Here is a 15342-nt window from a genome sequence, read left to right on the forward strand (position 1 = left end):
TGATAGAACTGCTGTAGGTCACTAAGAGCACTGGATGGTTGAAGTGTTGATAGAACTGCTATAAGTCACTAAGAGCACTGGATGGTTGAAGTGATGGTAGAACTGCTGTAAGTCAACAAGAGCTCTGGATGGTTACGTGTTGGTAGAACCGCTGTAGATCACTAAGAGCACTGGATGGTTGAAGTGTTGGTAGAACCGCTGTAGGTCACTAAGAGCTCTGGATGGTTGAAGTGTTGATAGAACTGCTATAAGTCACTAAGAGCACTGGATGGTTGAAGTGTTGGTAGAACAGCTGTAGGTCACTGAGAGCATTGGATGGTTGAAGTGTTGGTAGAACCGCTGTAAGTCACTAAGAGCATTGGATGGTTGAAGTGTTGATAGAACTGCTATAAGTCACTAAGAGCACTGGATGGTTGAAGTGTTGGTAGAACTGCTGTAGGTCACTAAGAGCACTGGATGGTTGAAGTGTTGATAGAACTGTCTTAGGTCACTAAGAGCATTGGATGGTTGAAGTGTTGATAGGACTGCTATAAGTCACTAAGAGCACTGGATGGTTGAAGTGTTGGTAGAACTGCTGTAGGTCACTAAGAGCACTGGATGGTTGAAGTGTTGATAGAACTGCTGTAGGTCACTAAGAGCACTGGATGGTTGAAGTGTTGATAGAACTGCTATAAGTCACTAAGAGCACTGGATGGTTGAAGTGATGGTAGAACTGCTGTAAGTCACTAAGAGCACTGGATGGTTCAAGTGATGGTAGAACTGCTGTAGGTCACTAAGAGCATAGGATCATTGAAGTATTAGCATTAGCATGAAGACTTGCTAAAGTATAGCAGTTGAACAGTATTGGTAGTTGAACAGTATCGGTAGTTGAACAGTATTGGTAGTTGAACAGTATTGGTAGTTGAACAGTATCGGTAGTTGAACAGTATTGGTAGTTGAACAGTATTGGTAGTTGAACAGTATCGGTAGTTGAACAGTATCGGTAGTTGAACAGTATCGGTAGTTGAACAGTATTGGTAGTTGAACAGTATCGGTAGTTGAACAGTATCGGTAGTTGAACAGTATTGGTAGTTGAACAGTATCGGTAGTTGAACAGTATCGGTAGTTGAACAGTATTGGTAGTTAAACAGTATCGGTAGTTGAACAGTATCGGTAGTTGAACAGTATTGGTTGTTGACAGTATTAGTAGTTGAACAATATTGGTAGAACCGCTGTAAGTCACTAAGCGCACTGGATAGTTGAGGTCTCTTAGGAGCACTGGAGAGTTGAAGTGTTGGTAGAACTGCTGTAAGTCACAAAGCGCTCTGGATGGTTAGGATGTTGGTGGTTTACATTTAATGCAACTTAGGTCACAGACAGTACTAGATCGTTGAAGTATAAGCATTAGCATTCTAAAGTATTGGTTGTTGACAGTATTGGTAGTTGAACAGTATTGGTAGTTGACAGTATATGTAGTTGACAGTCTTGGTAGTTGACAGTATCAGTAGTTGACAGTATCGGTAGTTGACAGTATCGGTAGTTGACAGTAGGGATAGTTGACAGTAGGGATAGTTGACAGTCTTGGTAGTTGACAGTCTTGGTAGTTGGACAGTATTGGTAGTTGACAGTATTGGTAGTTGACAGTATCGGTAGTTGACAGTATTGGTAGTTGACAGTATCGGTAGTTGACAGTATCAGTAGTTGACAGTAAGGGTAGGTGACAGTATCGGTAGTTGACAGTATTGGTAGTTGACAGTAATGGTACTAGGCAGTAATGGTACTAGGCACCAGGAGTCAGGAAGAAGTCTGACATAGACAGGAACATTTGCTAGAAAAGATAATACTTTTGAAAGAAAACTTATTGATAAATGTTCAATACTTTAAGTGTAAGATTTTCTGTTGTACTTCTTGCACACTTCAAATAAAAAGCACTGTACCGTGTTATTGTGAATGGATGGATGTGTTTGTGTAGATCTGTCTAAATAATGTAATTACCATACCTCGCAGACACTGACGCTGAGACACGTCAACACTGGGCTGTGTCTAGGAAAACCAGCAGTCCATGACTCAGGGACACCATCACTGGGTACGTAGGCACCAGGTGTTGGTCAGTAGACACCAGCTGTCTGTCAGTAGACACCAGGGGTCAGTTAGTAGACACCAGGGGTCAGTCAGTAGGCTCCAGGGGTCAGTCATTAGACACATAGTGTCAGTCAATAGACAGCAGGAAGTAGACACAAGGGTTTTTTCTCTAGACACCAGTTGTCAGTCAGTAGACACATGGTGTCAGTCAGTAGTCACCACGTAGTAGACACAAGAGGTTATTCTCTAGACACAAGTTGTCAGTCAGTAGGCACCAGGGGTCAGTCAGTAGACACATGGTACCAGTCAGTAGACAGCAGGAAGTAGACACAAGGGGTTATTCAGTAACACTAGGGGTCAGTCATTAGACACATAGTGTCAGTCAGTAGACAGCAGGAAGTAGACACAAGGGGTTATTCAGTAACACTAGGGGTCAGTCAGTAGACACCACGAAGTAGACACAATGGGTCAGTCATTAGACACCAGTTGTCATTCAGTAGACACAAGGGGTCAGTCATTAGACACATAGTGTCAGTCAGTAGACAGCAGGAAGTAGACACAAGGGGTCATTCCGAAACACCTGGGGTCAGTCAGGTGACGCAATGGGTCAGTCAGTAGACACCAGCTGTCTGTCAGTATACACCAGTGGTCAGTCAATAACGCCATGGGTCAGTCAGGAGACACCAGGGGTCAGTCAATAACACGATGGGTCAGTCAGTAGACACCAGGGGTCAGTCAGTAACACCAGGGGTCAGTCATTAGACACATGGTGTCAGTCAGTAGACAGCAGGAAGTAGAAACAAGGGGTCATTCAGTAGACACCAGGGGTCAGTCAGTAGACACATGGTGTCTGGCAGTAGACATCAGGAAGTAGACACAAGGGGTCATTCACTAGACACCAGGGGTCAGTCAGTAGACACCAGGGGTCAGTCAGTAGATATTAGGAAGTAGACACAAGGGGTCATTCACTAGACACCAGGGGTCAGTCAGTAGGCACCAGGGGTCAGTCAGTAGACACAAGGGGTGAGTCAGTAGGCATCAGATGTGAGTAAGAGGGGCACCAGGTGTCAGTCAGAAGGCACCAGCTGTCAGTCAGTAGACACCAGGTGTCAGTCAGTAGACACAAGGGATCAGTCAGTAGACACAAGGGGTCAGTCAGTAGTCATCAGATGTGAGTTAGTAGGCACCGGGTGTCAGTCAGTAGGCACCAGGTGTCGGCAAGTAGGCACAAAATGTCAGTCAGTAGACACCAGGTGTTAGTGAGTAGACACCAGGTGTCAGTCAGTAGGCACCAAATGTCAGTCAGTAGGCACCAAATGTCAGTTATTAGACACCAGGTGTCAGTCAGTAAGCACCAGGTGTCAGTTAGTAGGCACCAAATGTCCGTCAGTAGACACCAGGGGTCAGTCAGTAGACACATGGTGTCAGGCACTAGACATGAGGAAGTAGTCACCAGGGACCAGGGAGGAGACACCAGGTGTCAGGGAGGAGACACCAGGGGTCAGTCTGTAGTCACCAGGGACCAGGGAGGAGACACCAGGTGTCAGGGAGGAAACACAAGGGGTCAGTCAGTAGGCACCAGGGAGGAGACACCAGGTGTCAGGGAGGAGACACCAGGGGTCAATCTGTAGTCACCAGGGACCAGGGAGGAGACACCAGGTGTTAGGGAGGAGACACCAGGGGTCAGTCTGTAGTCACCAGGGATCGGGGAGGAGACACCAGGGGTCAGTCTGTAGACACGAGGGGTGAGGGAAGAAACACCAGGGGTCAGTCAGTAGGCACCAAATGTCAGTTAGAAGACACCAGGTGTCAGTCAGTAGGCACCAGGTGTCAGTCAGTAGGCACCAAATGTCAGTTAGTAGGCACCAAATGTCCGTCAGTAGACACAAGGGGTCATTCACTAGACACCAGGGGTCAGTCAGTAGACACCAGGGGTCAGTCAGTATGCACCAGGGGTCAGGGAGGAGACACCAGGGGTCAGTCAGTATGCACCAGGGGTCAGTCAGTAGACACCAGGGGTCAGTAGACACAAGGGGTCAGTCAGTAGACACCAGGGGTCAGTCAGTAGACACAAGGGGTCAGTCAGTATGCACCAGGGGTCAGGGAGGAGACATCAGGGGTCAGTCAGTAGTAGTCAGTCAACCCTAACTTAACCAAATGTCAGTCAGTAGTCACCAAATGTCAGTTAGTAGGCACCAAATGTCCGTCAGTAGACACCAGAGGTCAGTCACTAGGCACCAGGTGTCCGTCAGTAGGCACCAAATGTCAGTCAGTAGGCACCAAATGTCAGTCAGTAGGCACCAAATGTCATTTAGAAGACACCAGGTGTCAGTGAGTAGGCACCAAATGTCCGTCAGTAGACACCAGGGGTCAGTCAGTAGACACATGGTGTCAGGCAGTAGACATGAGGAAGTAGACACAAGGGGTCATTCACTAGACACCAGGGGTCAGGGAGGAGACACCAGGGGTCAGTCAGTAACAGAGGTCAGATGTTAGAACCTAAAGCTGTGTTATACAGCAGGCACGGGGGTTGAGAAGGATCATATATATATCAGGTGTATTCTGTAGGGGTCAGAACTAGAGAGGAGACAGTAGATTCTACAGGTTTGGTTGCTGGGGTGGGGGGGGATTTTCTTCTCATGACATATTTTCATGAAAAAAACTATGCATTGGTACTTTCATTTGTAGTGCAGGGTCTTTAAAACTGAATGTTTCTTGGCATTTGTGTCCGATACCTGAAACATTTTCCTTCTCTGCAGGAGAGTGTACTGGCCTGCCCTCACAACAATGGCAGCTGAGTGACATGAAATGGAAGAACTAGTGCATTGTGGGATACACATACGACAGTTGGCTGACTGTCGGGATGTTTGTCAGATCTCAGGAGTTTCTGTTGTAACATATAGAGATATATATATATCACTCTGCCATCCAGGGAGATACAGTCCTACAGCCAGCCTCTTCTGGGCGTGTGTGTGAAAGTGTGTGACCCAGCTGAAGGTCGACCAGCGGTTTGACTTCAAACAGAGCAAGGAATCTGTTTCCCTGTCCTTGATGTGACCTACAGATAAGGTCAGAGCAGCTATAGGGACCACTAGCACCTCTCTGTTTATAATGTGACTGTAGCCAACAAAGGACCTGAATACCTCGCGACTGTGCTGCTCATAGACTTGGTAGATGCAGACTGAGGCCACCATTTGCTTCAAGGGGAGCTGGACAGTGCTGGAAGCGAACTCTCATACGTTTTCTACATGGAGGACTGCGGACATGTTGACATTTGTTTCTGTCATCATGATTTCATTACAGCTATAAACGTTGGGGACGTATTGCCATATTAACTTGGGACATATTGCCATGGAAACTGGGGACATATTGCCATGGCAACATCGGGACGTATTGCCATGGACGCTGGGGACATATTGCCATGGTAGCATAGAGACATATTGCCGTGGACATTAGCGCCTATTGCCATGGGCACTTTGGACATATTGCCATGGACGCTGGGGACATGTTGCCATGGTAACATTGAGACATATTGCCATGGACATTAGCGCCTATTGCCATGGGCACTGGAGACATATTGCCATGGACGCTGGGGACATGTTGCCATGGTAACATTGAGACATATTGCCATGGACATTAGCGCCTATTGCCATGGGCACTGGAGACATATTGCCATGGACGCTGGGGAGATTGAGTCAGAGAGATGTTAATGAGTGATGATGCATATACAGAAGAAATCTCTACCCTATTTTATATCCTCTTTGTATATTTGGATTTTATTGTATAATCTGATAACTGGATGAAATTGTATAATCATCTCATCCCATTGTATGAATATTTCTTTGTTGTTTATCAGATGTTTATGATTGTGTGAGAGATGCTGAGAATAATTCTTGACCTTATGAAGATGTTACTTCTTTTAGCTTTAGGTGGTTGTGTAATATGTTTCATTTTAGCAGCTGCCACATGGGCTTCACCCTGCCATCTTCCATGTGGCTTAACCGATCAGCTGCCACATGGACTTCACCCTGCCATCTTCCATGTGGCTTAACCGATCAGCTGCCACATGGGCTTCACCCTGCCATCTTCCATGTGGCTTAACCGATCAGCTGCCACATGGGCTTCACCCTGCCATCTTCCATGTGGCTTAACCGATCAGCTGCCACATGGGCTTCACCCTGCCATCTTCCATGTGGCTTAACCGATGTATGGCTTTTAGACTGACACATGGACAACAGCAGTGTACCCTGACTGCTGTCACAGTGCTGAACATTTGCGTGTACCCATGAGCCAGACACCATGAAAGCTGTCACAGTGCTGAACATATGTGTGTACCCAAGGAACCAGACACCATGACAGCTGTCACAGTGCTGAACATATGCATGTACCCATGAGCCAGACACCATGACAGCTGTCACAGTGCTGAACATATGCATGTACCCATGAGCCAGACACTATGATAGCTGTGACATTGCCAAACATATGCATGCATATTCTGGGTTAGGATGCATAGACAGAAGACAGCCGGGGAGATATCCTGTTAGGATGCGTAGACATAAGGCAGCCAGGGGAGATATGCTGTAAGGATGCGTAGACAGAAGGCAGCAGGGGAGATATGCTGTAAGGATGCGTAGACAGAAGGCAGCTGGGGAGAAATGCTGTTAGGATGCGTAGACAGGAGGCAGGAGGTGAGATATCCTGTTAGGATGCGTAGACAGAAGGCAGCCAGGGAGATATGCTGTAAGGATGCATAGACAGAAGGCAGCAGGGGAGATATGCTGTAAGGATGCGTAGACAGAAGGCAGCTGGGGAGAAATGCTGTAAGGATGCGTAGACAGGAGGCAGGAGGTGAGATATCCTGTTAGGATGCGTAGGCAGGAGGTGAGATATCCTGTTAGGATGCGTAGACAGAAGGCAGCCAGGGAGATATGCTGAGGCAGCTGTGGTTGTGCCAGCAGTCCTATGATGTGTTATTGGGTGGGCTTCCTTGGTTTCTCTGTTGTCAACCGTCTCAGGCTTCACTATCCTGGTTGTCATTACATGGATTGTAATACAGGGTAAACATTCTTGTCATTATTTATCACAGATTTGCTTTATTTCACATGTAAGGGTGGAGCATGGATCACCTCTGCAGGGTGTCTCACTAGCTGCTGATCAAGACATGTGGATGTCTAATCTGGTTCTTAGGTCGACCTGCTAGCGCTCACTATTTGGTTGAGGTCATCTTCCATGCACCAGCTGTCTGGTGAAGGTCGACTTACATGCAATCGGTGTCTCATGCATGCACTCACTGTCTGATGGAGGTCGACCTGCATACACTCACTTTCTGATGGAGGTCGACCTGCATACACTCACTGTCTGATGGAGGTCGACCTGCATACACTCACTGTCTGGTCAACCTACATACACTCACTGTCTGATGGAGGTCGACCTGCATGCACTCACTGTCTGTTGGAGGTTGACATGCATTCACTCACTGTCCGGTGAAGGTCGACCTGCATGCACTTGGTGTCTAGTGGAGGTCGACCTGCATGCACTTGGTGTCTAGTGGAGGTCGACCTGCATGCACTTGGTGTCTAGTGGAGGTCGACCTGCATGCACTTGGTGTCAAGTGGAGGTTGACCTGCATGCAATCGGTGTCTAGTGGAGGTCGACCTGCATGCACTTGGTGTCTAGTGGAGGTCGACCTGCATGCATTCGGTGTCTAGTGGAGGTCGACCTGCATGCACTTGGTGTCTAGTGGAGGTCGACCTGCATGCAATCGGTGTCTAGTGGAGGTCGACCTGCATGCACTCGGTGTCTAGTGGAGGTCGACCTGCATGCACTCGGTGTCTAGTGGAGGTTGACCTGCATGCACCAAATGTCTGTGGAGGTCGACTGTGGTCAGTTTGTGGAACATGGTGGAGGTGGGTCGATGTTCCTACGGAGGTCGCCCTGTACAAGGACCTGGGTGGGTGACCTGCAGTTGCTGCTGTGACAGCCAGGGGTAGGATACTGCTTAGCAACTGTTGCTATGTATAATTATTTATTCTATTGACAAGTAGGTACAGTTTTATATGGAGATAGGATATGGTTTTCTATAAAATTGATAATGTATAGGATATATGTTTTGCTTGTGTTTCATATGTTTAACTCATGTTGGTATTTATACGTGTGTTGATTGTTCACTGATTTTATGACAGACACATATGTACAAAGACAACATTGTATACAAACATGACATTTATAGAAAACTGTACATATGACATGTTGCTTGTACACACATGTTGTTATTAAGCTTTGTGAATATGAGTAGAGATCATGTTTCTGACATCACTTCATGTGGCTGTCCCAGACTGGGTTCTGCAGTTCACGTCATGCTGCAGGACAGATGCTGATGCTGCCGTTTCTACCATTATCCGACATCCTGATGCTTCTAATGTTGCTTGTTAAGGACTTGATTTCTTGCTGTGTCTGCTCTTGAGTTGTCGGTTTGTTGTTTTACGCCTCACTCAGCAATATTCCAGCTATATGACGGCGGTCTGTAAATAATACAATCTGGACCAGACAATCCAGTGATTGATATCATGTGCATCGATCCACGCAATTGGGATACGATGACATGCATCAACCAAGTCAGCAAGCCTGACCACCCGATTCAGTTAGTCGCCTCTTACGACAAGCATAGTCCCCTTTTATGGCAAGCATTGGTTGCTGAAGACCTATTCTAACTTGTATCTTCACGGGTCTGCTTGTTAACAAGTAAAAAAGACTTGATTTCTTGCCGTCTCTGCTCTTGAAAAAGTCAAGCACTAAGTATGCCTTTGAGGTTATGAAAGAGATGAACGTTTTAGTGGTTTGTGAAGTTTTAGAATTTTTAGAATTTTTTCACTACTGTCAGCTTATTTATGTAGTCAAATGTTGAGTGAGACTGACAGGTTGAAGAAACATGCTGATTGAAGCTTTGTTTTTGTTGGATGATGCATTGAAAGTGATTGATTTATTGTTTTGTAGTAGCAAAATCAAATGGTTATTCCTCCAAACATAATCTGGTAGTGAGATGAAGTATTCTTGGTTCACAGGCATGTCCCCAGTTTAAAAAACTAAATATATGCTTGTATTACTAAAACAATTTTTGAAAAGGTGACACTTCCTTATTTTTCTAAAGACAGCCTGTAATCCAACTGGGCTTCTTTTCTTAATAAACCTGATCACTTGTCACAAGATTATTGTAGGTCTTTGTGTGTGTCTTTGGATTTCTATAAAATCTTGTTAGCTCTATGATTTGTGTGTACATTCTGGAGTATCATCACTGTTTGTGATTCCAGAGGTACCGTCACTATGGTAAGAGTCGCCTCTATGATTTGTGTGGACATTCTGGAGTATCATCACTGTTTGTGATTCCAGAGGTACCGTCACTATGGTAAGAGTCGCCTCTATGATTTGTGTGGACATTCTGGAGTATCATCACTGTTTGTGATTCCAGAGGTACCGTCACTATGGTAAGAGTCGCCTCTATGATTTGTGTGGACATTCTGGAGTATCATCACTGTTTGTGATTCCAGAGGTACCGTCACTATGGTAAGAGTCGCCTCTATGATTTGTGTGGACATTCTGGAGTATCATCACTGTTTGTGATTCCAGAGGTACCGTCACTATGGTAAGAGTCGCCTCTATGATTTGTGTGGACATTCTGGAGTATCATCACTGTTTGTGATTCCAGAGGTACCGTCACTATGGTAAGAGTCGCCTCTATGATTTGTGTGGACATTCTGGAGTATCATCACTGTTTGTGATTCCAGAGGTACCGTCACTATGGTAAGAGTCGCCTCTATGATTTGTGTGGACATTCTGGAGTATCATCACTGTTTGTGATTCCAGAGGTACCGTCACTATGGTCAGAGTCGCCTCTATGATTTGTGTGGACATTCTGGAGTATCATCACTGTTTGTGATTCCAGAGGTACCGTCACTATGGTAAGAGTCGCCTCTATGATTTGTGTGGACATTCTGGAGTATCATCACTGTTTGTGATTCCAGAGGTACCGTCACTATGGTCAGAGTCGCCTCTATGATTTGTGTGGACATTCTGAAGTATCATCACTGTTTGTGATTCCAGAGGTACCGTCACTATGGTAAGAGTCGCCTCTATGATTTGTGTGGACATTCTGGAGTATCATCACTGTTTGTGATTCCAGAGGTACCGTCACTATGGTCAGAGTCGCCTCTATGATTTGTGTGGACATTCTGGCAGTGTCATCACTGTGATTCCAGAGGTACCGTCACTATGGTCAGAGTCGCCTCTATGATTTGTGTGGACATTCTGGAGTATCATCACTGTTTGTGATTCCAGAGGTACCGTCACTATGGTAAGAGTCGCCTCTATGATTTGTGTGGACATTCTGGAGTATCATCACTGTTTGTGATTCCAGAGGTACCGTCACTATGGTCAGAGTCGCCTCTATGATTTGTGTGGACATTCTGGAGTATCATCACTGTTTGTGATTCCAGAGGTACCGTCACTATGGTAAGAGTCGCCTCTATGATTTGTGTGGACATTCTGGAGTATCATCACTGTTTGTGATTCCAGAGGTACCGTCACTATGGTCAGAGTCACCTCTATGATTTGTGTGGACATTCTGGCAGTGTCATCACTGTGATTCCAGAGGTACCGTCACTATGGTCAGAGTCGCCTCTATGATTTGTGTGGACATTCTGGCAGTGTCATCACTGTGATTCCAGAGGTACCGTCACTATGGTCAGAGTCGCCTCTATGATTTGTGTGGACATTCTGGCAGTGTCATCACTGTGATTCCAGAGGTACCGTCACTATGGTAAGAGTCGCCTCTATGATTTGTGTGTTTTCATTCTGGAGTATCATCACTGTTTGTGATTCCAGAGGTACCGTCACTATGGTAAGAGTCGCCTCTATGATTTGTGTGGACATTCTGGAGTATCATCACTGTTTGTGATTCCAGAGGTACCGTCACTATGGTCAGAGTCACCTCTATGATTTGTGTGGACATTCTGGCAGTGTCATCACTGTGATTCCAGAGGTACCGTCACTATGGTCAGAGTCGCCTCTATGATTTGTGTGGACATTCTGGCAGTGTCATCACTGTGATTCCAGAGGTACCGTCACTATGGTCAGAGTCACCTCTATGATTTGTGTGGACATTCTGGAGTATCATCACTGTGATTCCAGAGGTACCGTCACTATGGTCAGAGTCGCCTCTGTGATTTTTGTGCAAGATTCTGGCAGTGTCATCACTGTGATTCCAGAGGTACCGTCACTATGGTCAGAGTCGCCTCTGTGATTTTTGTGCAAGATTCTGGCAGTGTCATCACTCTGATTCCAGAGGTACCGTCACTATGGTAACACAGGGTCACAGTCAGGCCCTAGTTTATCATTGTGTTGCCAGTTTGTAGCAATGTTTACAGGTGCTTGTTGCAGATAGCATGTTTGTAAGTATGTAGTAGGACATGTTTTGTATGTTTGTGTGATATCAACATTTGAAGTAAGTGTTTGGACACATTTGAGATAACACTAATTGTTTTCAGATTACGGGTCAAAATGAATTTTCAGCGCTCAGACATCTCATTTGGAAAACGATGTGAAATATTGCCCTGCCTAAAAACATTTTGTTAAATTTTGTTACTTAAAACAATTGTTCAATCATGGTGAAATTCTGTTCAGTTGTTAAATTCATGATTTGTTTCTTAACTAAACAGTTTGCAACACATAGTCAAAGTACTTTTTTAAGGGAAATGAGAAATGATTTTATGGGACAATAGGTCTCATGTTGGTGAAATGGGTTTTATGTAGTCATCTGTTGATGGGATTGATGTGATAGAAATAAGAATGCTGTACGAGAATGGAATCATACTTGCTTGGACTATAGGCCGTAGCTTTCCCTGTGACTCTAGTGAAACAAGTCAGGGTTATGTTATTTTGCTTTCTCTGTTATCCTTGAGAAAATCAAATGATGAACTGATCAACCCTGAATTCATAATAAGCCCAATCCAAACACTAGTTGGACTATGCCATTATGTGGTTAGAGGGGTGTGAAATCCTGGATCCTGATCTCCTGTCACATTGTTTGACAGCAAAATTGAAAAAGAAATGTTTTAGTTTCTGTTGGAAGTTCCAATTACACCATACTGTCCATGTACATTGCTAGACACACTTGAATGTGACATGCCCCTTGAACAGAGACCTTGACCCTTGAGGGAACAGGAAGTAGGAAATCCCTTTCAATTGTGACCTTGTGGATTGAAGTAGTTCTGTGAGATACAGTTTGTTTCCTTTAGACTACACTGAAGTGATGTGACAATATAACACAGGTCATGCAAAAGGCCAGCAAGCTCTTGACTAAATATTCTCACAATGAATCACTATGGATGGTAGTTATTTACAATTCCAGTGTGGTTGGTGCTGCCGTGATAGTGCAATGTCGGATGATGTACGGACACCCGTATGTAGACTGCTCACACAATCTGGTGCATACTTATGTTGAATAAGCAAGATGGTTGCATTAAAAGTGTCACTCATCTTCATTTTGTTTCGTCTGACCAGGGTGTCATTTATGTTCTTGTTTTGGTAAGGCTTTTCAATCTCTTGTCATGGTCACAAATAATGGCTCTGGCTCTTCATATTTTGTATTTTGTTTTTATCAAACTCCACTACTTCAGGATCTACTACACCAGGTGATGTCTCCAAGCAGATGTCTTTCAATGTCCATTTCTTCTTCCCCCTTTAATGTCCACTGTTTCTCGTCTCCCTTCTCCCCCTCCTCCCCTGCTTAATTAGGGCTGGCTATCAATATAGATTATAGAGGTCTATAATCGCTAAATATCGATCAATTATCAATAAATATCAGAGAAGTAACTTTAAGCAAATATGCATGAAAGTCCCGAAAGAAATCAATATATTTCACACCACTGGTGAGCAGTTACGCATTTATGCATAGATTACTTTAATTTGTGGCTATTTGAGATATATCAAAAACAGTTGCTTTCCGTCTTTGACAAGTGGCATCGACAATAACAAGCATGTATCCATAAATCTAAACTTTATTTCATCACAATAGTTCATGTAAGTTATTATTGATGACAACAATTTCATATCGATAATCGTTAATATTTCTTCCCATCAGCGATAATTCCGATTATCGTTCTTTTTAGATAGCCCTACGCTTGTTGGTATGATTGTTATTGGTGATTACCGATATGATTTCTTGATCTCCTGTGGACCAAGCAGCCACAGTGGACATGCATAGGCCATATTTTCAATACGCCTTAAGAATAATGGATATTCTCTAACCACTAGTCTGTGTGTCTTGTCCATTGAAGACTAGGTACAAGTTTGTCATCCTTCGAAGACTTTCATTTATGGTTGCCTTGCCCACAAGCTTGTCTGCCCCTTGCATTGAGTCTGTCATGTACTTGTGTGACCAACCTGAATATATATGCTTCAAAACAATCAAATAAAAATACCATGATATCTTATGCATGTTCTGTTGTTTGTTTGTTGTTTAAGGCCACACTCAGCAACATCCCAGCTATATGACTGTGGTCTGTAAATAATCAAGTCTGCACCACACATTCCAGTGATTGACATCATGAGCATCGATCTATGCAATTGGAATACGATTACATGCATCAACCAAGTCAGCGAGGTGGACCACCCGATCCCTGACATCTAAGGCAATGCCATTCTGTGTTCAGAGCTCTGTCCCCTAGGCTTACTCACAAAGTTCAGATTGAGGGTTCAAATCTCAGATTTGCCCTGATTGTTTTGAGATTTGTCAGCATCATACTTGTGCTCATGGGTTTGTCCAAAGTGGTGAACATCTAAGACCTGCGTCACTGGGATGCTGACACCCCATGATATGCCAGGGGCACCTGATAAGCTGTTCATTGGGGCGTTTAACCAAACACACTCCTCAATGTACTGGGTCCAACATTCAGCCTGGAAAGTTTTGTGTTTGTTCGTTTTTCACTCATCTGGACCAACAGTGCATGAGTGACCTACAAAACGTAACAACTTAACCGGTGGGTTTCACAATAGTGGCAGATCATCAGCATTTCTTTTGGCTGCCCTCCCACAAATAACCAACACCCTGATAGAAGCACAAACATACTGGGTAATATATGTACAGCCAACTATTCACCATAACCAACACCCAGATAGAAGCACCAACATACTGGGTAATATATGTACAACCAACTATTCACCATAACCAACACCCTGAAAAAAGCACCAACATACTGGGTAATATATGTACAGCCAACTATTCACCATAACCAACACCCTGATAGAAGCACCAACATACTGGGTAATATATGCACAGCCAACTATTCACCATAACCAACACCCTGATGGAAGCACCAACATACTGGGTAATATATGTACAGCCAACTATTCACCATAACCAACACCCTGATGGAAGCACCAACATACTGGGTAATATATGTACAGCCAACTATTCACCATAACCAACACCCTGATGGAAGCACCAACATACTGGGTAATATAATTATGTACAGCCAACTATTCACCATAACCAACACCCTGATGGAAGCACCAACATACTGGGTAATATATGTACAGCCAACTATTCACCATAACCAACGACCTGATGGAAGCACCAACATACTGGGTAATAAATACTCAACATGTTCAAAAGATTCAAACGTTCCTGAGACACGATATTAAACAAGAACCTGATGAAAGCAGACACACAGAAAGATGCAAGAACAGAATTGTCAATTCACACGTCAGTAGCGTGTGTCCCCCTCTCGCTTGGATGTATGCAATGTATCTCCTTCACATTGAACGGATCAAACGTGTAACACAGTATCGTGGGATGGCATCCCATATGTCAGTCTGTTTCTCCGTTCCTGTACTGTTGTCTTGTTACTTGGTAATACATACCGACCGCTAAAGAAACGTCACCATGGATAGATATATGAGAAACCTTATTTGTCCAAACACTGTAAACATAACTGAGACTTATTAAGAAGATGAAACTTGGCAAAACTGATCATCAAGGTTGTAATTCAAGTGTCCTAAAGTGAAACACTAGTCTCTGGTAAAATGGCATCACAAGTCAGTATCTCGTGTGTCCGCCATGTGCATTGATGACTGCCATGCAACGTCGATACATGGAATGGATGAGGCGGTTGATGAAGGCCATAGGCACTTGAGCCCAAACTCTGAGGAACGCCTGACGCAGTTCAGCTGCAGTTGTCGGCCTTGTTCGGGCGTCATTCAGCAGTCTTTGAATCTTGTCCCACAGGT

General features: G+C 44.5%; 1 protein-coding gene across 5 annotated transcripts in view; it reads left to right on the plus strand.

Moving 5' to 3' along the window:
- LOC124126331 (polypeptide N-acetylgalactosaminyltransferase 13-like) overlaps positions 1 to 10900 on the plus strand; it is a 105317-nt gene extending 94417 nt beyond the window's left edge. For 3 of the 5 annotated variants that reach the window (XM_046489730.2, XM_046489732.2, XM_046489731.2), the window contains exons 14-15: positions 1987 to 2065; positions 4821 to 10900. In XM_046489730.2, the coding sequence (XP_046345686.1) occupies positions 1987 to 2065; positions 4821 to 4882 (141 nt within the window). In that variant the 3' untranslated portion in view covers positions 4883 to 10900. The remainder of the gene's footprint in view (positions 1 to 1986; positions 2066 to 4820) is intronic. The other 2 variants (XR_006859767.2, XR_006859768.2) reach the window with 2 other exon arrangements.
- The last annotated feature ends 4442 nt before the right edge of the window (positions 10901 to 15342 follow it).

The sequence above is a fragment of the Haliotis rufescens genome, unplaced genomic scaffold, assembly GCF_023055435.1.
Source record: "Haliotis rufescens isolate VD_foot unplaced genomic scaffold, xgHalRufe1.0.p SCAF_10, whole genome shotgun sequence".
NCBI lineage: Eukaryota > Metazoa > Mollusca > Gastropoda > Lepetellida > Haliotidae > Haliotis > Haliotis rufescens.